The 26,000-nt window shown below is 45.8% G+C and overlaps 1 protein-coding gene across 1 annotated transcript in view; it reads left to right on the forward strand.

Moving 5' to 3' along the window:
• Window positions 1-26,000, forward strand: part of ccdc88b (coiled-coil domain containing 88B) — a gene marked incomplete at its 5' end in the record, with an annotated part of 241,720 nt that overhangs the window by 176,908 nt on the left and 38,812 nt on the right. The window contains 4 exons of the mRNA XM_084332063.1: window positions 14,200-14,361; window positions 16,721-16,998; window positions 18,374-18,517; window positions 20,908-21,094. Of these exons, the coding sequence (XP_084188189.1) occupies window positions 14,200-14,361; window positions 16,721-16,998; window positions 18,374-18,517; window positions 20,908-21,094 (771 nt within the window). The remainder of the gene's footprint in view (window positions 1-14,199; window positions 14,362-16,720; window positions 16,999-18,373; window positions 18,518-20,907; window positions 21,095-26,000) is intronic.

Genomic DNA, 26,000 nt, shown 5'->3' on the forward strand with positions numbered 1-26,000 from the left:
ACGCCGAAATAGCGTCCGAGGTACGCGGTGAGCTACTGGAGCTCCCCTGATACATACCTTTTTTGTCTCTGTGCGTGCATTTAGCTTTGGGAACAGTCGCTCCGTTAGCATAGCTTAGCTTCATTACTGGAAGTGAGGCAGGACAGTAGCCTGACGTTCCCTACAGGTTTGTTGATATTCTCATTCCTTCAAAGGATCCGAACCGATTGAAGTTTATGGATACCATGACTTAAAATCCTCTTACCTTGACGATTAAAAGCCTCCCCAATTTAGAAAACAGTAATCCAATGGCTGGTATTGATAATATACTACTAACTACTGGACGCTCGGAGCTAACCAGAGCTAACACAGAACAGGATGGTAAAGCAAATATAATGACTTCCTTTCTGGGGTTTTCAAAATAAAAGTGCAATGTTTATAGCAGCGGAAAATGTTTATTTTGTACATTATCTAACGTTAACACGAACCTAAACTAACTTTAGGTTAGTTGTAACGTTAGTTTAGGTTCGTGTTAACGTTAGATAATGTACAAAATAAACGTTTTCCGCTGCTATAAATGTTGCACTTTTATTTTGAAAACCCCAGAAAGGAAGTCATTATATTTGCTTTACCATCCTGTTCTGTGTTAGCTCCGGTTAGCTCCGAGCGTCCAGTAGTTAGTAGTATATTATCAATACCAGCCATTGTATTACTGTTTTCTAAATTGGGGAGGCTTTTAATCGTCAAGGTAAGAGGATTTTAAGTCATGGTATCCATAAACTTCAATCGGTTCGGATCCTTTGAAGGAATGAGAATATCAACAAACCTGTAGGGAACGTCAGGCTACTGTCCTGCCTCACTTCCAGTGATGAAGCTAAGCTATGCTAACGGAGCGACTGTTCCCAGAGCTAAATGCACGCACAGAGACAAAAAAGGTATGTATCTTCTTGTCTAACTCCAGGGAAGATGTTAAATAAGCTAATTTCCCAAAATGTTGGAGTTTTCCTTTAAGGCAAACCGCTGTAAACCTTTTTTTTTACCAAATAAATGAGAAGCATGTTTAAATCAGCAATGCCCCTCTTGCTGTACCAAAATCTCTCCTAGCTCTAACCGGTCACTGTCAAAATAATGTGCCTGATGTCAAACTGCCTCATTCTCTCAGTATTTTTAGGCTATATATATACCGAACCGAACCGAAAACCATCACACCAAAACCGTGATACGAACCGAACCGTGAATTTTGTGAACCGTTCCACCCCTAATGTTAACAGGTTAGAGCAGCTACACAGTGACCATGTTAACAGGTTAGAGCAGCTACACAGTGACCATGTTAACAGGTTAGAGCAGCTACACAGTGACCATGTTAACAGGTTAGAGCAGCTACACAGTGACCATGTTAACAGGTTAGAGCAGCTACACAGTGACCATGTTAACAGGTTAGAGCAGCCACACAGTGACCATGTTAACAGGTTAGAGCAGCTACACAGTGACCATGTTAACAGGTTAGAGCAGCTACACAGTGACCATGTTAACAGGTTAGAGCAGCCACACAGTGACCATGTTAACAGGTTAGAGTAGCCACACAGTGACCATGTTAACAGGTTAGAGCAGCCACACAGTGACCATGTTAACAGGTTAGAGCAGCCACACAGTGACCATGTTAACAGGTTAGAGCAGCCACACAGTGACCATGTTAACAGGTTAGAGCAGCTACACAGTGACCATGTTAACAGGTTAGAGCAGCCACACAGTGACCATGTTAACGGGTTAGAGCAGCCACACAGTGACCATGTTAACAGGTTAGAGCAGCTACACAGTGACCATGTTAACAGGTTAGAGCAGCTACACAGTGACCATGTTAACAGGTTAGAGCAGCCACACAGTGACCATGTTAACAGATTAGAGCAGCCACACAGTGACCATGTTAACAGGTTAGAGCAGCTACACAGTGACCATGTTAACAGATTAGAGCAGCTACACAGTGACCATGTTAACAGGTTAGAGCAGCCACACAGTGACCATGTTAACAGGTTAGAGCAGCCACACAGTGACCATGTTAACAGGTTAGAGCAGCTACACAGTGACCATGTTAACAGCTTAGAGCAGCCACACAGTGACTGTTACAAAGGGTCAGATTAAACCGAATATATATATTTACTGCTTGAGATCCCTTGTATAATATTTGTATATCGTTTGATATCCCTTGTATATTCTTTGTATATATACACGGAATATCCCTTTACCTGGGTACAAACCAGACCATAATATTCGTTCTCCTATTGGACAGCGACCCCTAGGCGCCAACGGCCATACCCCCCAATGGCAAGTTCAAAGGCAACGCCAAGGCATGTCTCAACATGTCCAGGTTTGCGCAGTAATACGAGACAGAACTGAGGTTGGCACTAGATTATTCACCTTACGTATAAATACGTTGCAGGTGGATACAGCAGCACTGAGTATCCAAAAACGTTGAAGCCTTCACCACGATACAACGTGCCGTGAAGTGGGCCTCTTTGCCCCTGAATAGAGCCTTGAGAACCGCGTGCGAATATATAGCTAAAGTGTCAGAGTTTAACGCAGTATCGTTGAGTTCGACTTATTCTAATGTGAAGTAATAGTCTATCATTTATAGTGTATCGTGCGGCTACCGTTCTTCAGTGACCAGCATTACCACCGGTTCGTCGTACCTATAGCTAGTGCACTTATCCAGGCTGGGCGGCCTAAACTCGTGCCACCACCCGAGGAGTCCTAGACGAGAACCGTTGGATATGTACACCGGAGAACCTACACCGGCGAATGCAGAGCCTTTTCTGGCTGGATTATATTGCTTTGGTACCGTGACTGCTGGAGCAGAGAACCGTCTACCCCACTATAGTGTGGGATCTACCCCGGTGAGGAGCACCCTCGAGCCCGCCTCTAGGACCAGAGGCTGGCTAGCTTTCATCCATGCTATCGGGCATACTGGATTATAGCTGTTGCTTTGTCTGCGGACCAAGGGAGTACTGCACTGGCTCCTGTATCTGGAGCCTCGTTATTCCGCGTTGACCCAGACTTTGCACCCGAACATTCCTCTACCCTGCCGGCTTACAACCGGAGGGAACCCCCCAGTGTCTCCAGCTGACTACTAGTGTGCCTTACGTAATTGCTATGCTACAGGTGGCGTCAGTTATACCCATCTTACTATTCTCATGGACTTACGCTCTTGACCTACTTTAAGTGTTCTTCGCCTTACAAGCGCAAGTATAATTCTCAATCTGTAACCTACCGTTGCTGCTCTAATAATAATAAATACCTCTAACTAGAACTTTATGTGTCATTGCCGTATTCTTGTGTGGGTGTTCACCAGATATATTCATGTACTGTATGGCCAGTAATTAAAGTACATAACTAAGTAGTGGTTTAATAATACCATACTCTCAATACAGTCAGGGAATTGTACCCCTCAGTTACAATTGGTCCTTCGAGCCGGATAGTATCAGTGTAATATCTAATATAATATTGATATTAACCATGGCCAGCGGTGAACACTCCCCAAGCGGCTCTCCCAAGCTAGAACGCCCGCAGCGCAGACGTCAGCCACCTCCCTATCTAGAGGAATACGCTGTCAGTCTAATACCTAGCTTTATACAGACGTTAAATGCGGATAAAGCGGATAGTCAAAGCATGTCAAATCCTACCGACCAGGCGACCCTGCCAGTAGAGACCCTAGTAGGTTCTAACGTAACTGACGAAGCTCACGGGGGGGACCAGAGGGGACATGACATGACTATACCCCCAGACAACGTCAACGGGACGGTCCCCGGAGAGCTCCAGGATAAAGAAAGCGCTCCAGGGACAGAACCCGACACACTACCAGAAGAGAAGCGCGCCCAGGAGATGGACCTCGGGGCGCGCCAAGAGAACAGATCTCCAACGAGCACTGTCAGAAGCCGATCACCTCCGTCAGTGTCATCCCCCAGCGAAGCGGACCAGATGCTGGCACAGGCACTCATCGCCACCCTGGCAGCCTCCACTGAACGTGATCGACTCCAAGCACAGACGCTTAGTGAGCGCGAACATTCTTCCATGGAACAAGAGCGCCTCCGGGCGCAACAACTAAGTGAGCGCGAACACTCTACCATGGAAAGAGAACGCCTGCAGGCTCAACAGACGAGTGAGCGCGAACAATCTGCAGACCAACGAGAGCGCCTTCACGCGCAACTCCAAGCGCAAGCCCTTAGTGAACGCGAACACTCTGCAACCCAGCGAGAGCGCTTCCAGGCGCAGCAAAGGAGTGAAGACGACCGCATACGACTGGAGACCAGACGCCTCCAGACGGAAGAGAACATTGAAAGAGACCGCGCCGATGCACAGCGCGCAGCCACCAATGCACAGCGCGACGCCGCCAATGCCCAGCGCGACGCACAGCGCGACACCGCCGATGCACAGCGCGCCGCCGCCAATGCACAGCGCGACGCAGCCCAGGCCCAGCGCGAAGCAGAGCGCGACATCGCCTACGTCCAGCGCGAAGCAGAGCGCGACCGGCTACAGGCGCGGATAGTGGAACAATTGATTGCAAGGGCGACACCCTCTCTCTCCGCACGGAGCTCCAGGGCATCATCACGACAAGGGTCTAGGGCACCTTCCCCTACCCGACCAAGTGACCCGGAACCCGGCCAACAGAAGGATCCTATCTACGTCTCCGAACCCCCTCCCCGACCGGTCCATACGAGACCCAGCAACCGGGAAGAACCGGCCTACGCCGCCGAGAGACTGAATAGAAGACTTCAAGACCTAGAAGACCTAGAAGAGGAAGAGGAAGAGGAGGAAGGTCAAGCCCACCAGCAGCAACGTACTCCACAGGACCAGGAGGCCCAGTATAGCCCAGACTTCACCCCCGAGTAACTGCGCTACAAACCCCCGACTCAACTCAAGGGTGAGTTTGACGCACAGCCAGCACAGAGGAACAGCACCTGGGTACCCGGCCTCTGGTACCCACCAAGTACCAGCCCACGACAACACGTACAGGGAGACTCGCCCAGGAGGCCTCTTCCCCAACGCTCACCGATGTGCCAGCCATCCATGGCATCGTACCTTGGCACACCGACGTTCCCGGACTTTACGCACGAGGACAGAGCACAGTACACGGAATTACGGATGTGCTTAGAGACTATAATGTCCGACGTCCCTGATGAGTCGTACAAATATGCTATCCTCCTCAAGCATCTCAAGGTGCCCAGAGCGCATAATATAGCGCTGGCATATTCCAACTCAAGCACCCCATACTCCGCGGCTCTAGTAGCCCTCGACCAGCGTTATGGACGCATATGGGACTACGTGATACAAGAAATAAGGAATATTGACCGTCTCCCCCCAGCCACAGACAATAGAGCATTGGATGACCTCTCTATCAAGGTACAATCCCTGGTAGGGATGCTGGGGTCCCAAAAGGAAAAAGGGAGAAATGAACTATATGCTAACTCTAATGTAGAACGAATACTAGAGAAGCTCCCTCCAGCCCGCCAAGAGCGCTTTCGGCGGCAGAGAGACCACCGTGATCCCGACGGTCCCGAGCCATCCCTCCTAGACCTGGCCGACTTCCTCGCGAGAGAAGTCAGCAGCCTACGACTGGATACGTTCGTGCGGAGTGGACCAAGCCAAAGAGATGGACCTCGGAGATCTAATGATAACCGCCGGTCGGTGACCGTTATGCACCAAGCCGAATCAGTACCACGGCACAAGGACCACAACACCCCCTCGACGAAAGAGAAGTGGAAGATTGTATGCCAGTACTGCGAGAAAGAACATTGGCTGTCTCAATGTGACACTTTCAAGAAGATGACCGCTGACGAGGTGAGTCAGTGGATCAAAGCCAACCTCCGCTGCACGCGCAGCCATATGGCAGCCGAGTGCCGCTTAAAGAAGAAATGCAGCAAGTGTGACGGCGCCCACTTGGATGTCTTGCATGACAGCAACAGGAAGAAACTCGCACCCCCAAGTAGCCCGAGAGTGAACGTCATGTATATCGACCCCGCCAGCAGCGGGAGCTCCCGAGTGCTCTTGAAAGTGGTCCGAGTGATATTAAGCTACGAGGACAAGGTCATGGACACTTACGCCGTCCTTGACGATGGGTCAGAAAAGACTCTCCTCCTTGCATCCGCTGCAGCCCGGCTGGGTCTGCGGGGGAGAGAAGAAACAATGACAATTCGTACTATAAGAAGAGACCTGAAGACCATAAAGGGTGAAAATGTCTCCTTCACTATCGCAGCAATCGGGCAGCCCGAGAAGCAGTATAGGATTACTAACGCTTTCACCAGCCAAGACATAGGCCTGTCACAGTACACCTACCCCATCCCCAAGCTGATGGAAAAATACGTGCACCTACGTCAACTACCTATACCGCTCATCGACGGCGCCACCCCGACCCTGCTCATAGGATCCGACCACGCACACCTCATCGTCCCAACGGACCGAGTCCACATCGGGCCCAGAGGCTGTCCAGCAGCAGTCGAGACCCGCCTAGGATGGACACTACAAGGCCCCCTCTCCAGGTCTCCCAACCGACCAGCAGCCACTCGCTGCCTCCACTCCAGAGTGACAGAGGAAGACACCACCCTCTTACAGCCAGCGTTTCCGTTAGCCGGTAATTACCGGTATTTGTCCGGCAAAATCTCTTGAAGTCCGACATATTTAATTTCTCCGGTCTTAATGTCCGGTGAAAATAATTCCCTGAGTCTAAGCACAATTTGATTATTTGAATTGTATTAAAATAGGCTAAAATTAAATAGCCTATGCGATGAACGAAACGATCATTACATTTGTTTCCTCGTTGCTTCTAATAATGACAACGACGTTGTCAGCGAGAGCTTTAAAAACGTAGGTCTCGGTTCGCTTCATCGGACCAAACGCGAACCAAATATAGGAAGTGATTATTATTACCACTGCTCGCAGCACTCACTGCAAAACAAGCACACTGCATCTAATCTCTCTATCTATCTATCTATCTCTCTATCTATCTATCTATCTATCTATCTATCTATCTATGTCTGTGCATCTTGGGAAGAAGGAAGAAAAAACGCGGCTTATTATTATTACCGAGGCGCGCGGCTTATTATATTATTAAAACGGCTACTTGTGGGCACTCATAAAAACACCGTGGTCTACAAGTTGTTTAGCGAGAGGATGGTGGTAAAGTAATGTGCTTCAATAGAACAATGGATCAATGCCATGTCAAAACTCGGCTCCGCTGATCTGGGCTCCGCAGTACACACACAGACACACACACGCGCGCGCGCGCACACACATGATCGCAGCCACACACACATTTCCACTGTCCAATAGACAAGCGCCCTTTTCGACCGCGTGACATTGAGGTGGAGAGAGTAGTCACGCAAACCACGATAATGTTGCCGGCTCTCTGCTTTCTCAGTTCTTCGCTTGATATAATTAATACAAATGTCCAATATAACGGAATTCGTTAGCTCATAAAAATGTGATTATAACAGACTGCTGTTTAGTGTCCGACCGACTGCCACATACGCGGTCTATTTTATTTCAAGTCAGCAGCAGCACGGAGACGGAGTATCGAGGGACTTATTTTATTTGGAATATATTAATGACTGTATACGCAAAAGTAGCCTAGTTTTAAGTAATAATATTATAAATCTACATGCCTTGAGGATGACATTCTTTATATAGCCTGCCTATCTCAATTGTTTTAAAGCTCAATAAACTATGACCGGAATTAATCTCATTTGTCCGGTAGTTGAAATCTTGCAGGTCACGGAGACCGGCAACAATTTTTTCGAACGGAAACCCTGCTTACAGCACGTCGAGAGGCTATGGACATTAGACACAATGCCCTTTAAGAATGAAAAGAAACTCGTTCGTTCAAAGGAAGACACTTATGCCATAACCCTCCTCGAGCAGAGGACAAAGAGAGTCGAAGTCAATGGAGTGATGAGATACGCAACTCCACTCTTGAGGCGAGAGGGTATGCCCACCTTCCACGCCTCAAAAGAAGCGACGGAGCGATATCTACTGAACACCGAGCGGCGTCTAGCCAGAGACCCCACTCAAGCCACTGTGTACCGCGCTGAGATTGACAAGCTAATCACAGCGGGACACATAAAGAAAATTGACATTCAAGAGGCCGATCAGACGACCGAATCATGGTACGTGCCCCACCACAAGGTCCACCATAACGGCAAGGATCGTATTGTGTTTAACTGCAGCTACCAGATCGGACTACAGAATCTGAATAAAGAACTCTTGCCCGGCCCAACACTCGGCCCCTCTCTACTAGGCGTGTTGCTACGTTTCCGCCAGGACAGGGTGGCCATCAGCGGCGACATCAAAGGGATGTTCCTGCAGGTGCGACTAGTGGAAGAGGACAAGCCCCTGCTGCGGTTCTTATGGAGAGAGAGGATCGGGGATGAGCAACCATCCATCTACCAATGGGAGGTCCTCCCTTTCGGAACCACATGCAGCCCATGCTGTGCTACGTTCGCACTGCAAAAACATGTCGCAGAGGACCCAGCAGCTGACGAGGAGGTCCGACAAAGTGTAGAGAGGAGTTTCTACGTGGACAACTGTCTGCAAAGCGTCTCGACGCCAGAAGAAGCCGAAGCCCTCCTACTCAAGCTCCGCGCCTCCCTGATCAAAGGCGGCTTTGATCTCCGGCAGTGGGCCAGCAGCGACCCTCAAGTACTTCGCAGCCTCTCCCCAGAGAACAAGGCAGCAAGCAGCGAGACCTGGATGGCGACCATCCCAGGTGAAGCCCAAGAAATGACATTAGGACTAGTCTGGCGCTTCAAAACAGACTCGCTCCATTACAGACACACACCCCTGACCACGGAGCAGGGAAGGTCGATTTCTCTACCGACCACCAAACGGAGTGTATACAGAACACTCGCCAGACAATATGACCCGTTGGGATGTATCCTACCTTACACCACCAGGGCAAAAATGATTGTACGAGAGCTGTGGGACAAGGAACAGGGCTGGGACGACCCCATACCCGACCACCTTGCTTCCACATGGAGAGAGTGGGAAAAGGAACTCAACTCGCTCCCAAATGTGAACATACGCCGCAGCTACTTCCCACCCACAGTGCGGCTGGAGACGTGCCAGATGGACCTGCACGTCTTCAGCGACGCCTCAGAAGTAGCCTACGGCTCGGTGGCTTACTTGCGGGCCCGAGAGGAGGGAGGAGAAATACACACCGCCTTCATCCTGGCTCGCTCAAGGATAGCCCCCCGCAAGCAACAATCGATCCCGCGTCTAGAGCTCTGCGCAGCTCTGGTAGGCGCGCAACTCGCCACGTTAATCCAACGTGAACTCACCATCCCGGTGCAAAGAACAATCCTGTGGTCAGACTCCATGACCGTACTCACATGGATCCAGTCCGATTCGTGTAGATACAAGGTCTTCGTGGGAGTCAGAATCACAGAGATCCAGGACTTAACAGAATCAGCATGCTGGAGGTACGTGGACACGAAACAGAACCCAGCAGATGTCATCACACGGGGGATGTCCCTAGATGACCTCACACGTCACAATATCTACAGTGACGGTCCAGAGTTCCTCAAGCTCCCGGAAGAAGAGTGGCCTAACCCCACCCCACGGGAGGCTAGTCAAGAGGAGGCAGAGATGAAGAAATCTATGTTCTGTGGGTTGACGCACACGCCAGTCCCCACCGACCCTAACATAGACGACTGCCCCACCCTTGAGAGTGCGCAGTTAAAGACATTCCTGTGGCACCACCCTGAGGTTCCCTCCACTACTGACATTAATGCAGCTAATTACGAAGAAGCAGAACTCCTTCTGCTACAGCGAGCCCAAAGAGACTCGTTCCCCGACGAGCTAGACTGTCTGCAGGGATCAAAGCCAGTCCCGTCAGACAGCAGACTGCTCCACTTGGCCCCTGAGCGCGACGCCCATGACATCAGAGTGGGTGGTTGTCTGAGACGGGCCCCGGACTTAACGGATGACGTCAAGTTCCCTATAGTTCTCAACAGCCGACACAAGGTCACCGAGCTCATCATAAAGAAATACGACGAGGATGTGCACCACGCTGGGGCAGAGAGAGTCTTCGCTGAGATCCGACGTCGCGATTGGATACTGCAAGGAAGAGAAGCAGTACGACGCTTCCAGCGGACCTGTCTAGACTGTCGCAAGTGGCGAGCACAGCCCAGTATACCCAGGATGGCTGACCTGCCTCCCTGTCGCCTCCGACTTGGCGACAAGCCCTTTCACTCCACCGGCATGGACTGCTTCGGCCCGCTGTACGTGAAGAAAGGAAGAGGGACGGAGAAGAGGTGGGGCATTGTATTCAAATGCATGACCACCCGAGCAATACACATAGAACTCCTTCCGACCATGAGTACGGACTCATTCCTTATGGCCTTCCGGAGATTCACAGCGCAAAAAGGAAAACCGTCTATATTATTGTCTGATCACGGGACAAACTTCAGAGGCGGAGAAAGAGAGCTGAGAGAGAGCTTCCAAGCTATGGGCCCAGAACTTAAGACCCACCTCGCTCCCTCTCAGATTGACTTCCAGTTTAACCCCCCGAACGCCCCTCACTTCGGGGGAACCTGGGAACGAGAAGTACGTTCAATAAAGACAGCCCTGTACGCCGTGCTTGGGGCCCAGACCGTGGCTGAAGAAGTCCTCACGACAGTCCTCACAGAGATCGAGGGAGTATTGAACTCAAAGCCCCTCGGTTACGTCTCAAGTGATGTAGCAGATGTCGACCCAGTCACCCCCAACACACTCTTGATGGGGCGGCTGGACCCTGCGCTCCCACAGACGGTGTACAGACCTGAGGAAGCGAACGGCCGAAGAATGTGGAGGTACAGTCAAGTATTGGCTGACAAGTTTTGGAACAGTTTCCTCCTCCACTACCTACCGTCTCTACAAACCCGCCAGAAATGGGTAAAAGATAGAGACAACTTGACGGAGGACACAGTCGTCATGATCGTGGACCAGTCACTACCCCGAGCTATGTGGCCGGCCGGCCGCGTAAGCAAAGTGATCACTGGTGCCGACGGAAAGGTCAGAGCGGCAGAAGTTCTTGTCCAGGGACGGACATACACCCGACCCGTGGCGAGGCTGATAGAGTTGCCAAGGCTCCCTGACTCCCTTGATGACGATCATGACCCACTGACTTTGTGAATTGCCCTACTCCCCACAACAGACATTGAGTAGTTGACAAGACGGTTAATCTGTCTTTGCTTATCTAATTAGGTGCGGACTAATTAGGAGGCGGCTGTTACAAAGGGTCAGATTAAACCGAATATATATATTTACTGCTTGAGATCCCTTGTATAATATTTGTATATCGTTTGATATCCCTTGTATATTCTTTGTATATATACACGGAATATCCCTTTACCTGGGTACAAACCAGACCATAATATTCGTTCTCCTATTGGACAGCGACCCCTAGGCGCCAACGGCCATACCCCCCAATGGCAAGTTCAAAGGCAACGCCAAGGCATGTCTCAACATGTCCAGGTTTGCGCAGTAATACGAGACAGAACTGAGGTTGGCACTAGATTATTCACCTTACGTATAAATACGTCGCAGGTGGATACAGCAGCACTGAGTATCCAAAAACGTTGAAGCCTTCACCACGATACAACGTGCCGTGAAGTGGGCCTCTTTGCCCCTGAATAGAGCCTTGAGAACCGCGTGCGAATATATAGCTAAAGTGTCAGAGTTTAACGCAGTATCGTTGAGTTCGACTTATTCTAATGTGAAGTAATAGTCTATCATTTATAGTGTATCGTGCGGCTACCGTTCTTCAGTGACCAGCATTACCACCGGTTCGTCGTACCTATAGCTAGTGCACTTATCCAGGCTGGGCGGCCTAAACTCGTGCCACCACCCGAGGAGTCCTAGACGAGAACCGTTGGATATGTACACCGGAGAACCTACACCGGCGAATGCAGAGCCTTTTCTGGCTGGATTATATTGCTTTGGTACCGTGACTGCTGGAGCAGAGAACCGTCTACCCCACTATAGTGTGGGATCTACCCCGGTGAGGAGCACCCTCGAGCCCGCCTCTAGGACCAGAGGCTGGCTAGCTTTCATCCATGCTATCGGGCATACTGGATTATAGCTGTTGCTTTGTCTGCGGACCAAGGGAGTACTGCACTGGCTCCTGTATCTGGAGCCTGGTTATTCCGCGTTGACCCAGACTTTGCACCCGAACAGTCCTCTACCCTGCCGGCTTACAACCGGAGGGAACCCCCCAGTGTCTCCAGCTGACTACTAGTGTGCCTTACGTAATTGCTATGCTACAGGTGGCGTCAGTTATACCCATCTTACTATTCTCATGGACTTACGCTCTTGACCTACTTTAAGTGTTCTTCGCCTTACAAGCGCAAGTATAATTCTCAATCTGTAACCTACCGTTGCTGCTCTAATAATAATAAATACCTCTAACTAGAACTTTATGTGTCATTGCCGTATTCTTGTGTGGGTGTTCACCAGATATATTCATGTACTGTATGGCCAGTAATTAAAGTACATAACTAAGTAGTGGTTTAATAATACCATACTCTCAATACAGTCAGGGAATTGTACCCCTCAGTTACAATGACCATGTTAACAGGTTAGAGCAGCTACACAGTGACCATGTTAACAGGTTAGAGCAGCTACACAGTGACCATGTTAACAGGTTAGAGCAGCTACACAGTGACCATGTTAACAGGTTAGAGCAGCTACACAGTGACCATGTTAACAGGTTAGAGCAGCCACACAGTGACCATGTTAACAGGTTAGAGCAGCTACACAGTGACCATGTTAACAGGTTAGAGCAGCTACACAGTGACCATGTTAACAGGTTAGAGCAGCCACACAGTGACCATGTTAACAGGTTAGAGCAGCTACACAGTGACCATGTTAACAGGTTAGAGCAGCTACACAGTGACCATGTTAACAGGTTAGAGCAGCCACACAGCCCATGTTTTAATTATTGCAGAGTGAGAGCCACGTTGTCATCACATCAGAAGCCTCTAGTTTTCCAGTTATCTCACAAATTTTATTTTCTTCCACTAGAAATGTGTCCCTTCCTAATTTTCTCTCTCTCCCTGTCTCTTTCTCTATAGCTCTCTCTCTCTTGCTGTCGTTCGCTCTTTCTTGCTGGATGTAACTTTATTTGACTTTTATTATTGCACATCTGCAGGATGGATGACAGAGAACTGATTGTAGAGGATTTATTAAAACATAGTGAGTTGTATTACCTCAGAATCCATTATATAAAGATAAGAGGTAAAAATGTAAATGTGTGGGATGCAGTTGCGTCAGCTGTTGGTGCAGATGGTGATGTATTTTTAATTTTTATATATAATAATATATTATGGTGCAGATGTTAATATATTTTTAGATAATAATATATTATTGTGATGCTGTCTCCTGTCACCTCAGAGTGCACACTGTTGCTCTTAAACTTTCTTTCTGTCTGAACTAAATAAAAATGTTAAATAAGGCGGCTGGGTGGCGCAGCGGACTAAGCGTGCGTCACCAACGCAAGAGACACTGGTATCGAATCCGGCTGATTGGCAGAGTCAGCGGGAGGGAAGCCGGCCGGTGGGTGGGTCCAGGTCGTTGTAAACAGTTCGGTCGGGGCGCCTGCACAGCGAGGGAAGGATCTGGAGGGAGGTAGTGTGACCTTCCACACGTTACACTCCCTCAGTGAGAGTCCGCGCTGCCAGGTGAAAAGAAGCGGTGGGCTGGGTACACATGTGTCGGAGGGAGCATGTGATAGTCTCCGCCCTCCCAGACCGACGGTAGGGGGTAGAGTGCGCAACAACCAGGAAGGGGATTGGGAATTGGCATAACGACTAACATTGGGAGGGGAGAAAAACGGAAAAAGAAGGGGGCAAAAGATAATCAAAAAAAAAAATAAAAAAAAAAATATTATAAATAATAAATTAACCATTGAATAATTTAGGGACATTAGTTATCAAAGGCAAACTCCCGTTCTGCAGCGGTAGCTGCGTCTGTGTGGAGGCATGATGCGTGGGAGCCGCTGCAGTTTAGCTAACGTCACGCTGCTGAGGTCCACGTTCTCAGCCGGGGCTGATAATCAGTCAGAATGCCTCACTGACACACTATCAAGAGGGTTGTCTGATCTCACTGCCCCCTCCCTCCTCCCTCCCTCCTCCCTCCTCCCTCCTCCCTCCTCCCTCCTCCCTCCTCCCTCCTCCCTCCTCCCTCCTTCCCTCATAGAGTGCTGGGGTGACAGCAGCGCGGGAGGTCCTGGCGTCCAGGCTGTCTCAGTCTGAAGGTGTGTGCTCCCACCTCAGAGAGCAGCAGGAGGCTCTGCGCCGCAACTCCATCAGTCTGCAGGACTCCTGCACCAAGCTGCAGACCCTCAATACACAGCTGCAGGTAACACACACACACACACACACACACACACACACACACACACACACACACACACACACACACAGACACAGACACAGACACAGACACAGACACACACACACACACACACACACACACACATACACATACAGACACACACAGACAGGCAGACAGATAGACAGGTGCCTACAGGTAACACACAGACAGATTGCTACAGGTAACACACAGACAGCTACAGGTAACAGACACAAACAGCTACAGGTAACACAGACAGACAGCTACAGATAACAGACACAGACAGCTACAGGTAACACAGACAGATTGCTACAGGTAACAGACACAGACAGCTACAGGTAACAGACACAGACAGTTACAGGTAACAGACACAGACAGCTACAGGTAACAGACACAGACAGCTACAGGTAACACACACAGACAGCTACAGGTAACACACAAACAGCTACAGGTAACACAGACAGACAGCTACAGGTAACAGACACAGACAGCTACAGGTAACAGACACAAACAGCTACAGGTAACAGACACAAACAGCTACAGGTAACACAGACAGACAGCTACAGGTAACAGACACAAACAGCTACAGGTAACACAGACAGACAGCTACAGGTAACAGACACAAACAGCTACAGGTAACAGACACAGACAGCTACAGGTAACAGACACAGACAGCTACAGGTAACACACAGACAGCTACAGGTAACAGACACAGACAGCTACAGGTAACAGACACAGACAGCTACAGGTAACACACAGACAGCTACAGGTAACACAGACAGATTGCTACAGGTAACAGACACAGACAGCTACAGGTAACAGACACAGACAGCTACAGGTAACACAGACAGACAGCTACAGGTAACACACAAACAGCTACAGGTAACACACAGACAGCTACAGGTAACATACACAGACAGCTACAGGTAACACACAGACAGATTGCTACAGGTAACACAGACAGATTGCTACAGGTAACAGACACAGACAGCTACAGGTAACGGACACAGACAGCTACAGGTAACACACACAGACAGCTACAGGTAACACACAGACAGATTGCTACAGGTAACACAGACAGATTGCTACAGGTAACAGACACAGACAGCTACAGATAACAGACACAGACAGCTACAGGTAACACACAAACAGCTACAGGTAACACACAGACAGCTACAGGTAACAGACACAGACAGCTACAGGTAACACACAGACAGATTGCTACAGGTAACACAGACAGATTGCTACAGGTAACAGACACAGACAGCTACAGGTAACAGACACAGACAGCTACAGGTAATACCCAACAGACAGACAGGTATCACACAGACAGGAGGGCAACTACAGGTTTATATATTTAGGGTTTCAAGCACGAAGTGCAGAAACCCTTTTGTTTTTGTGTTAATAATAATAATATTTTTTTATTGTTTCTGCAAATGATTTAGCAAATTCCCATGAGATGGTAAATGAGAGCAACATGAACTTTGACCCATTGGTTGAAAGTTGTGTGTAAATGCTTTTCAACAAATATGATCCCAATTTGCCTAAAGGGGGCGCTATAACTAAAGGTCAAATCTTTGAACTTTGAAAGGTCAAAACTCCTACACCGTAAGTCCGATTTACACGAAACTTGATACTAGGGGTGTAACGATTCGACCCCACAGCGATTGTTAATTCCACAAAAAAATTTGAATACACAAATGTGGCTGGGGGAACTGATTCACTCAGCATGAATGGACTATAGGTCACTAAAAACTATAACAAAAAAATAAACAGAAAAAATAAAAATTATAAATAAATTTTCTTTTTATTTCGATTAATTTCTATTATAATAGATTCTAACATATTCAAATCGATGCATCGATTCCAACACATTAGAATCGATGCATTTCGATTAATCGATGCATCGTTACACCCCTACTTGATACTGATATCCATCTCTATGCCCTCTACAATTTGATTATAAATTAGAATATAGAATATTCGTTGACAGCCCTAATATGTAGTGCCATCTAGCTCATCCACATAGACTATAGATGTGGTGTCATCAGGCTCATCCACATAGTCAGACTATAGCTGTGGTGTCATCAGGCTCATCAACAGGACCAGACTATAGCTGTGGTGTCATCAGGCTCATCAACAGGACCAGACTATAGCTGTGGTGTCATCAGGCTCATCAACATAGTCAGACTATAGCTGTGGTGTCATCAGGCTCATCAACAGGACCAGACTATAGCTGTGGTGTCATCAGGCTCATCAACAGGACCAGACTATAGCTGTGGTGTCATCAGGCTCATCAACAGGACCAGACTATAGCTGTGGTGTCATCAGGCTCATCAACCCCACTTGGCTTTATATGACTCAGGTGGAGCAAGCATCATTGAGCTCCCAGAATGCATCACTGTTGGCGCGCTGCAGCGAGAGCGAGGCCCGGTGTGCTGCCTTGGAAGCGGAGTCCAAAGTGTGGGCGCGGGAGCGGGAAGAGTCATTGGCCAGGATGGAGGCTCTGAGGTGGGACCAGGAGCGAATGACAGCACTGCAGCAGCGACAGGAGGCGGAGCTTGAGGAGCTGCTGGAGAAACAGACTCAGCTAAGGAGCAACAACCGCAGTTTGGAGGTTCAGAACAGAGATCTGGAGGCCAGGTACACACACACACACACACACACACACACACACGTATGTATTGAGCCGTACTGTATTGTACCCATTCTGCAATCTGTTAAATAAAGTTTTCATTCATTCACACACAGACACACACACACGCACGCGCACACACACAAATCATATTTGATCTGCAATATCTAGTCTGAAAGTTGGATCTGAATTTCATTTGACGGTACAGGCTCGCACACAACTGCTAGTTGTACCATAATTATCTTATTTGTAGGATAAAAGCAGCTCACTCCTTACAGGCACAGAAACAGCCCACAGAGGGGTATAGCAGAGGCTGCTAGATTACATCAAGACATGTTTAGGGGACCTCAAAGACTTTGTTGAAAAATTATAAAATATGTCCCTTTAACATAACTCTTATCCTAAACCTTAAAACCCCTATAATGGCCTTGGTTAAAGTGAGGATGATCCACAGTGTCATCGCAAATATAGAAGTACAAGAGGGTGTGCACATTCATATACAAAATCACGAATGCAGCACAGATCTTGATCATAAGTGTTCTATTGACGTACAACTACAGCTACTGAAAGCAATGTATCCTCCATTCTATAATGTAACGTCAAGTACTAAAGAAAGCTAACTGCTCAGTCCTGTTCTTCGCACATAGTATACATTCTCACTATAGTCTGAATGTGCTTCACTGTGGATCCGGTTAATACAATTTATTAACTCAGAATGAAAGTATCAAATACAATTTACTCAGAGAATATGGCTTGAATGGCTCTCACCAAAGTAACTAGCTGTTGAGACCTGGGAGAAAGAGACCGATTTATATTTGGGGACCTCTCTTTATAGACACGGGAGAGAGGGGGACAATAAAACTGGGAGGGGGTTGGGTGAGATAACTCAGAGGGATAGCTCTGTTATCCTCTACACTACCGTAGTATGCAAACAACTCCTTTACATTATCTATGTGAAATGGTGGCTTGGTTAAACGTTATTTATTCTAGGCTGTGATCAAAAGGACAGCCCACATGATAGATGAACACACACACACACACAGACACACACACACACACACACACACACACACACACACTTGCATGTCACATATATATTCATAAGTAAACATACAATACAATATACAATAAATGCATGCAAATGTATACATAATTCATACATGCATACATATATACAAATAGTTTTTATCTGGTGTGTGTGCATGTATACATGCATATATTACATACATACATACACACACACACACACACACACACACACACACACAAGGAGACTCTCTCACTCACTCACTCTCTCACACTCACACATGCACACATACACACTCACATACAGCATATGTACATAGTCATATACTATTTGTGCATCATGTGTGTGACCTGAAGGTACAAGGAGATGCTGGAGAGCCAAGCCCAGCTGGAGGAAAGAGAGAGACAGATGAAGACGGAGAGAGAGAAGATGGAGGGGGAGGCTCAGAGGCAAGCTGAGAGAGAGAGAGAGCTGGAGAGATTGAGAGAGGACAACGAGAGGTACAGTAGAGTAACTCACTTAAAAACAGCAGAACATTTTCATCTTATCAAGTAATTACATTTTGTATCGAGTCTGGAAATTTGTGAAAAGTGGAAAAAATATATATAATTGTACGTATTTCAGTACAAATTTACTTTGTCCAAAGAATCAAAAATCATCTTGAAACAGAGGGAGTGATCTGCCTAATTTCAAGATACAGCATGTCCACGTTCTGTTGGGAAATCTCTCTCCACTGGCCCATCTTGTTTGGATTTTAACTCATTCAGTGTTTCAAATCCAAGCGTTGAGCGGCAAACCCGAGATATCTCGTTTTTAGATCCTTTTTTCTTTTTTTCCGATTTTTTCATTCTAAACACTCGCGCGGACCTGCCTGTGTCTCCCTGGCACCTCTGCCTACATTATAATTGCAATGACGATCGAATCCCAACAGGTGGCAGTATCGCCTACCTTTTGAACTGGGTCTCTCAGTTGTCTCTCAGTGCCTCCGACTGCAGGAATCCCCTCCCCCTCAAAGTGAAGCAGCACACAGCCATCTGTCGCCGATTTGATTGCCTGAAACCTATTGTTTTCCATATTATAGCCAGGCCCAATGCACAACAGTAATGGCGATCACGATGGAACTACTGGGATTATTCATTTTGGAGTACCTTCTGACAAAGGTCAGGTCTATTTTAGGTCTATTTTACCGAACCTAAAACATGCTTTTGTATTGATCACAGCGTCGTATTTTATCGAACCTAAAACATGCTTTTGGTAACGATCGCAGCTTCGTAAAACGATCCCCCCCCCCACCTTGATGACTTTGTGAAGAAACATCTATATGGTATATACCTTGGATTTGCGCATATTCACATAATACGTCATAACTCCCGTTCCAGGAAATCAGCCTGGATTATAGTGAAACGAGGCGATCTTTAGCACGGGATAGGGCACAAACGAAGGTATGTAGACATACACTGTTTTTACCATGTTGGTGTATAAATAGTGCCTGTCAAATTAGCCATACTATTGTCTCCATAGCTATAATATAGAATATACGATGGGTCTGCAAACATCGTGAAAATGGTTTTAAAAAAGCTGGCTCCAGGGAGTAAAGAGTGAGTGAGTGAGTGAGTGAGTGAGTGAGTGAGTGAGTGAGTGAGTGAGTGAGTGAGTGAGTGAGTGAGTGAGTGAGTGAGTGAGTGAGTGAGTGAGTGAGTGAGTGAGTGAGTGAGTGAGTGAGTGAGTGAGTGAGTGAGTGAGTGAGTGAGTGAGTGAGTGAGTGAGTGAGTGAGTGAGTGAGTGAGTGAGTGAGTGAAATTGGGTCTATGAGGTACACCTAAATCTAAAAATACTTGTTAAGGATAAGTGTAATTAATTTTTTTCTTTTTCTTATTGTCAGCATAGCCTATGAAATAACCAAAACCATCAATGCATTCCTTATAGTTACAAGTATCCAGCCAACACCAGATTATAGCTAATTTAATCATTATAGCTCATAGCTCATATCCAGAAGTCATAGAACTCCATTGAAGAAACGTTTCCTACCTTTTCTTTACCGTCTTTAAAATGGCTCTAGTGGGTTAATTTGTTAAGATATCGCAAAGGTAGATTAATCCAAAGGTTTGTTATGCTGGCTGTTATGCTGGCTTACTGGCAATGGGGTAGATCTTGCTACAGAATTAAGCTACTTTAAGCTAGCCTAAATTTGTCCATTGGCTGGACATTTAAAAATGTTCATGACTTCTCGGTTCTCACCTTAAGATATATGAATTAAAATGGGCTCAATAGAACCACACAAGACTCATCTTTACAACCAGGATAATGTATGCTAGCCACATGAATTAGACCCCAAACCAGGCAATATAACACGTTTAATTCATAAAATGGGTGCCAGATAAAGCCCAAGGCAGGCTGGTGTAGCCTACTTAGAACAATGGTAAAACCTGTCACCTTGGGCAGCCTTTCCTACTCCCTTGCTGTCCCTGTGATTATAACCAGTTCACTATGGAGGAATAGAGAACATTTAATTATAACCTGTTCACTATGGAGGAACAGAGAGCATTTAATTATAACCAGTTCACTATGGAGGAGCAGAGAGCATGTGATTATAACCTGTTCACTATGGAGGAACAGAGAGCATGTGATTATAACCTGTTCATTGGCAGCACTGTGATTTTTTAGTTGTTGATTTTTTCTTGTCTCAAGCATTTTAGTCTACACAGCTTTTCATTTCCATTTTCACTATTATTTACTCCTTTTTTCTCATTGTAGTTATTATATACCAGTGACTTGATCAAGTCAATAGCAGGAGTATGTACCTAGCATAGACCCAGAAGAGCAAGGGACAACAGAACAATGCTAATGCTATATGATGAGCGATCCTCATCATATAATGTATCCATCACAGGCTGCAGGCCCATCAGAGGGAGTGGCTGTCGGCTCAGACTGAGCTCCTGGCCCAGGGCTCCCAGCTGAGAGGGGAGCTGAACACGGCCCAACTGGAGCGCACTCGGCTGGACGGAGAGCTCAGTGTGCTGAGGGAGGACAACCAGAGCCTGGACCTCAGCAATGTACGAATTAGCAGTCAAAACCAGGTACTTGCTGTAGGCACTGTGGATACCAGCACCACCCAACCAGGGGCCCCGCTACCACTATCTCTCTCTCAACACAACAATACAAATCTATCTAGCGTTACCAGACGACATCCTATAATATAGACTACACACAGTGATCATCCATGAGTTGCTATAGTGATAAAAAAATGCTTGCTAGTACATAATGTTATGTTAGCTAACTACAAAATACAGCACGCCTGCATAATAACTATAATTTACTCACCATTTGTAGCAACTGAACAGATATCTCTAAAAAACATTGTTCATCCCTCCCATAATAAAAATAAATCCTGTCCACATCAACAGTGTTTTAGAAAATCAAACCACAACAAAACAGCACAACAACGCTCATATGAACTGACCTGATGGCAAGCTGCAGGGATCTCTCCATGGTCCTGATTGCAGAGAAAATCCATGTGTGGTCATGATGTTAAAGTTTTCCAAAAGCTCAGTTTTAGCCCAGTTTCATCTGTCCACACGTATACAGGCAAATGTTCCAAAAATATCTGTATACGTGTGGACAAGGAGTCACTCCATTCCTTCGAACTCCTCTCTCTCTCTCCTCATTCTTTTAATTTTGCCTCAGCTGTTTCTTGGCACTGGCAGAAAGCAGGAAATGGTCTAGACCTTGCTCATTCACTTATTACTATCTCATGTAATAACTTTATTTAAAATTGTTACACATTCACCCTATAAAATGAATACAAAAATAAATCCTACTGACAGAACGTGTAAGTTGCTTTGGATAAAAGCGTCTGCTAAATGACTAAATAATATAAATGTAGAATGTAAATAAAATAATGCTGATTAACACATTCAGGGCCATTGGGGCCCGTCTAATCTCACTCTATGAGGCCAGCTTTTCATTACAAGGTTTCACTGTGCGTGAGGTTGTTTGTAGAGCTAAATCTATATTTTATATTATTGCTATGTGTCCATTGTCATTGTCAATTGACAGTATAAACCTTCCCTTCAATATGCCATAAAGATTTTTTTTTTTCATCAATACGTTCCCATTTATAGCGTTGTGAATATGAACGTTATATCGGATTGGTCTAGGGCAGGGGTGGCCAACCAGTCAGAGATTAAGAGCCACAAAAATGACTGTGGTACCACAAAGAGCCACACCATATACCAGCGTTTCTCAACTTTATTTTCAGTCACGGCACCCTTCATGTGTTTATAGGTCTCACCCTCTGGCCTCTGAAGTTGCTAATGTCTTTTTTATTTGGGCCTCACAGGGTTAAAAGTACCCTGTGAGACCCACGGTTGCAAAATTACAAAATCATGTTTAGCCATTTAAAAAAAAAAAAAATCTGTAAATGTTTATTTAAAGGGGAACTATTTTACTATTTCTTTCACTATTTGGGCACTTTTACACAATTCCTGTGAGTCTATGGAACACCTCTGTAATATATATATATTTTTTATTCATTGTTTTGTATTTCTAATCAAGTCCTCAAAAACAGCATTTTTCTACCTCAAGATCTCGAGCTGTTTTGAGCCTGGGCTCCTAAACCACTGCACGTTCTGGTTCGCCTGAACATTAACATGCAGCGGTGTCTTTATGACATCACATATAGGGCACATTTTCAAATGACTCAGTTCAGTGAGGGTGAATATTGTGAGAGGAGAATTGGAAGAATGCGCCAATATGAGAATTTTGAGACATAGATCATATTAATATAAGTTCACATAGCTAGGAAACAATGCTAAACACTCAAAAAGGCCATTTATAAGATAGTTCCCCTTTAAACATTTTTAAGCACATGTATAGTCAATTGGTCCTGTTGTTCAGCCTCACAATGCTATTTGATAGTAAATGTGTTTATATGTCCCACCCTCTGAAGTTGCTAATGTCTTTTTAATTTGGGCCTCACAGGGTTAACCTCTTATGCCCGAAATATACAGTAAAAGTGTATATTTTCAGTATTACGTTTGTTTACCAATGATTTTAACTGTTATTAGTGAAATATAAGATTATAGAAATCTCAGGGCATTGAATCGGAAACCGGCGCATATTGACAGGAGGAAGTGGAGCAGCCAAAAGTGAGTGTAGTCTTTTGAAGGAAGAGACTCGGGCTTTCGAATTTCGAAAAACGACCCTACCCAGCTCACGCCAGCCCCTGTCAATCATCTGACTTCTGGATTTACTTTTTTATTTCTCTTCTTTTTTGGGATAATCTCCCACAAACCTGAACGTTATTGCCATAAAACAGAACGCAGTTAGTTTCTCTACCTTTCTGTGAACGTCTAGCAAAAAACAGTGTTGCAATATGATGAAAATCTTTGGAGAAATTGACATTATAAAAAAGATGGCAGAATTCAGTACTGTATCTACAAAACCTGTTTAATCATCTTCCCTTTATTTTTTAGATTTATTTTATTTATTTATTTGCTTAGATTTTTCAGGTCTGGTACATTTTTGCATGGTGTTATTCACAGTCAAAGATAAAACATATTTTTTAAATATAATTGATATTCTCCTTTGGTTCATTACAATTTACTCAAGCCTAGTAACAGACACACTATTTCTGACACTGGGAATACATTCCCTGAGATCCATAGATGTCCCTAGATTCAGATACCAAGAACATGTAAATGGACCATTTAAAAAAATATCTGTAAATGTTTATTCTACGTCCTTATGGAATGAGTGACATACAAACAAACAAAAATTTATAAAAAATTATAATATATTTTTTTCATTTTCTTTTATGGATGGAAGAGCCACACATTGACGGGCAAAGAGCCACATGCGGCTCGCGAGCCGCGGGTTGGCCACCCCTGGTCTAGGGTAATTCCTGCAAAGCTAGTTATAGGGCGCTAAGCTAATAACGTTAAATCGATTGGCGTTTCGGCCCTACACAAGCTAGAGTAAAAAATCTAAATGCATATGATCGATATCATGGTCCACCATGAATGCATGAAAGGGGGGGGGCTGGGGGAAGTCGTTTCTGATTATTGATTACTAGGGCTGTCTTAAATACTTCGAAGCTTCGAAGCTTCGTTCGATGGCACAAGCTTCGATCATTAAAAAAAAAATCGAAGTTTAAAAAAAAATAAAAAAAAAAAATATTAATTTCTTTTTCAAACATTTTTTTTTTCAATTTTTTTACTTCGATTTGTGTGTGTGTGCGTGTGCGTGTGCGTGTGCGTGTGTGTGTGTGTGTGTGTGTGTGTGTGTGTGTGTGTGTGTGTGTGTGAACTACCCATCCCAGTTAGGACAGCCGAATCCCGTCCAATCTTTCGCCGTCGACTAAAGACTCACTTCTTCAACCATTATCTGAAATGATAAATAAATAATAAAAAAAAAATCTAACCCTGACTAACCTTACTGTCATGCACTTGTCCTAATAAACTAACCTACACTGTAACACGCAACACTTTGATGAACATTGTTACTCAGCTGATAGAGTTGTACCCTTCTTGCTGTCTTGTCGTACAGAACTTGTAAGTCGCTTTGGATAAAAGCGTCAGCTAAATGACTAAATGTAAGTGTGTGTGTGTGTGTGTGTGTGCGCGCGCCTTGTAGAATTCCACACATAAGAAAGAAAGATACTGGGATGAATAAACAAAATAGGAAATAAAATGTAGAAATGCATGCAATACATAAATAAATATGAATCTCCATATATGAAATATAACATTTAGATAAGGTGCTACTGAGATGTTTTGGTGAGTTCTTTGTTTTTTTGTGGAAGTTGCCCTTCTTAAAAATGCATGAACATTCACTGATAATTGGTCTGTAGTTGAGTCTACAAGGTCTACATTGCCGGACCATGTAGAATCCGGACCTTGTAGACTGACATAATTCTGTGCATAGTTTAGTCTACACAGGCCATATTTCAAATAATCAAAATCTTACTTCATTCATCTTAAACATTCTTGATTTGGGGGATTGGTAGTTCCCATGAAATCTGAAGTTGTTCAAACGACAACAGCGATCCACCTTGAATTAAATCACACAGCCGAGTGAAACCTTGTTGGATGCGTCACAGTCACGAAAGGGGCTACTTAATTAATTAATCCAACCCACTTTTTTTGAAGCTTCGAATTAAAATCGAAGCTCGGCCCCGAAGCTTCGATTGCCAAAAAAAGCTTCGAAGGTCAGCCCTATTGATTACCAATAACAGCATTTGTTATTGCAACATCATACGTTGACCGGGTGGATGTCTATGAGATCAAGCTGAAATTGACGTCAAATCGCTCTTACCTGTGGCCGGTTGTATTCCAAAAAGAATTTCCCAGTTATTTGATCGCCATCTGGTAGATCGATATGTCCATTGGCTGATGCTATATTCCTTTACTGCATACTGAATCCGGCGTCGCAATAAGTATTCCAGGCGATCGGTTGAAGCCCTCGCTTCAGGCTAACAGAAAAGCTAACCCGGAATGAAAAAAAGGTGACACCCCGTCTGCAACAAGGGAAACTGTATTATCGAGACAGCGCCAATACCAGGATCTGGCCGGTACTGCACTTTCGGAGTCCGGATATGCCGTTTTCAGCCAACATACAGCTCTGTGACATTGAGTAGGATATTAAAATGGAATAAAAGCAAAACCGAGTGGTAACACGTATATATACGTGGTTGGCCGTTTAACACATTGGTCGCCAAAAACTCCTTACGACGTGTTTGCCCGCCATGCGTTGAACGCCAAGAACGGCGAAAGCCGTTTTTTAAATCAATATTTAATTTTTTCATCATGGCATTCATAATTCATCCAGCCAACCTCCGGGACTGCAGCGGGACCCTGAATGAGATTGCAATGCCTCAATACTGCCGCCTGGTGGATGGTCGGGCGAGTTACACTCTCGGCAAAACCGGAAGTTGTGATCGGTGCGTCGAGGAAATCCCTCCGGCAGTAATATCTTGCTACGGGA

The sequence above is a fragment of the Notolepis coatsorum genome (assembly GCF_963971535.1).
Source record: "Notolepis coatsorum genome assembly, chromosome: 16".
Taxonomy (NCBI): Eukaryota; Metazoa; Chordata; class Actinopteri; order Aulopiformes; family Paralepididae; genus Notolepis; species Notolepis coatsorum.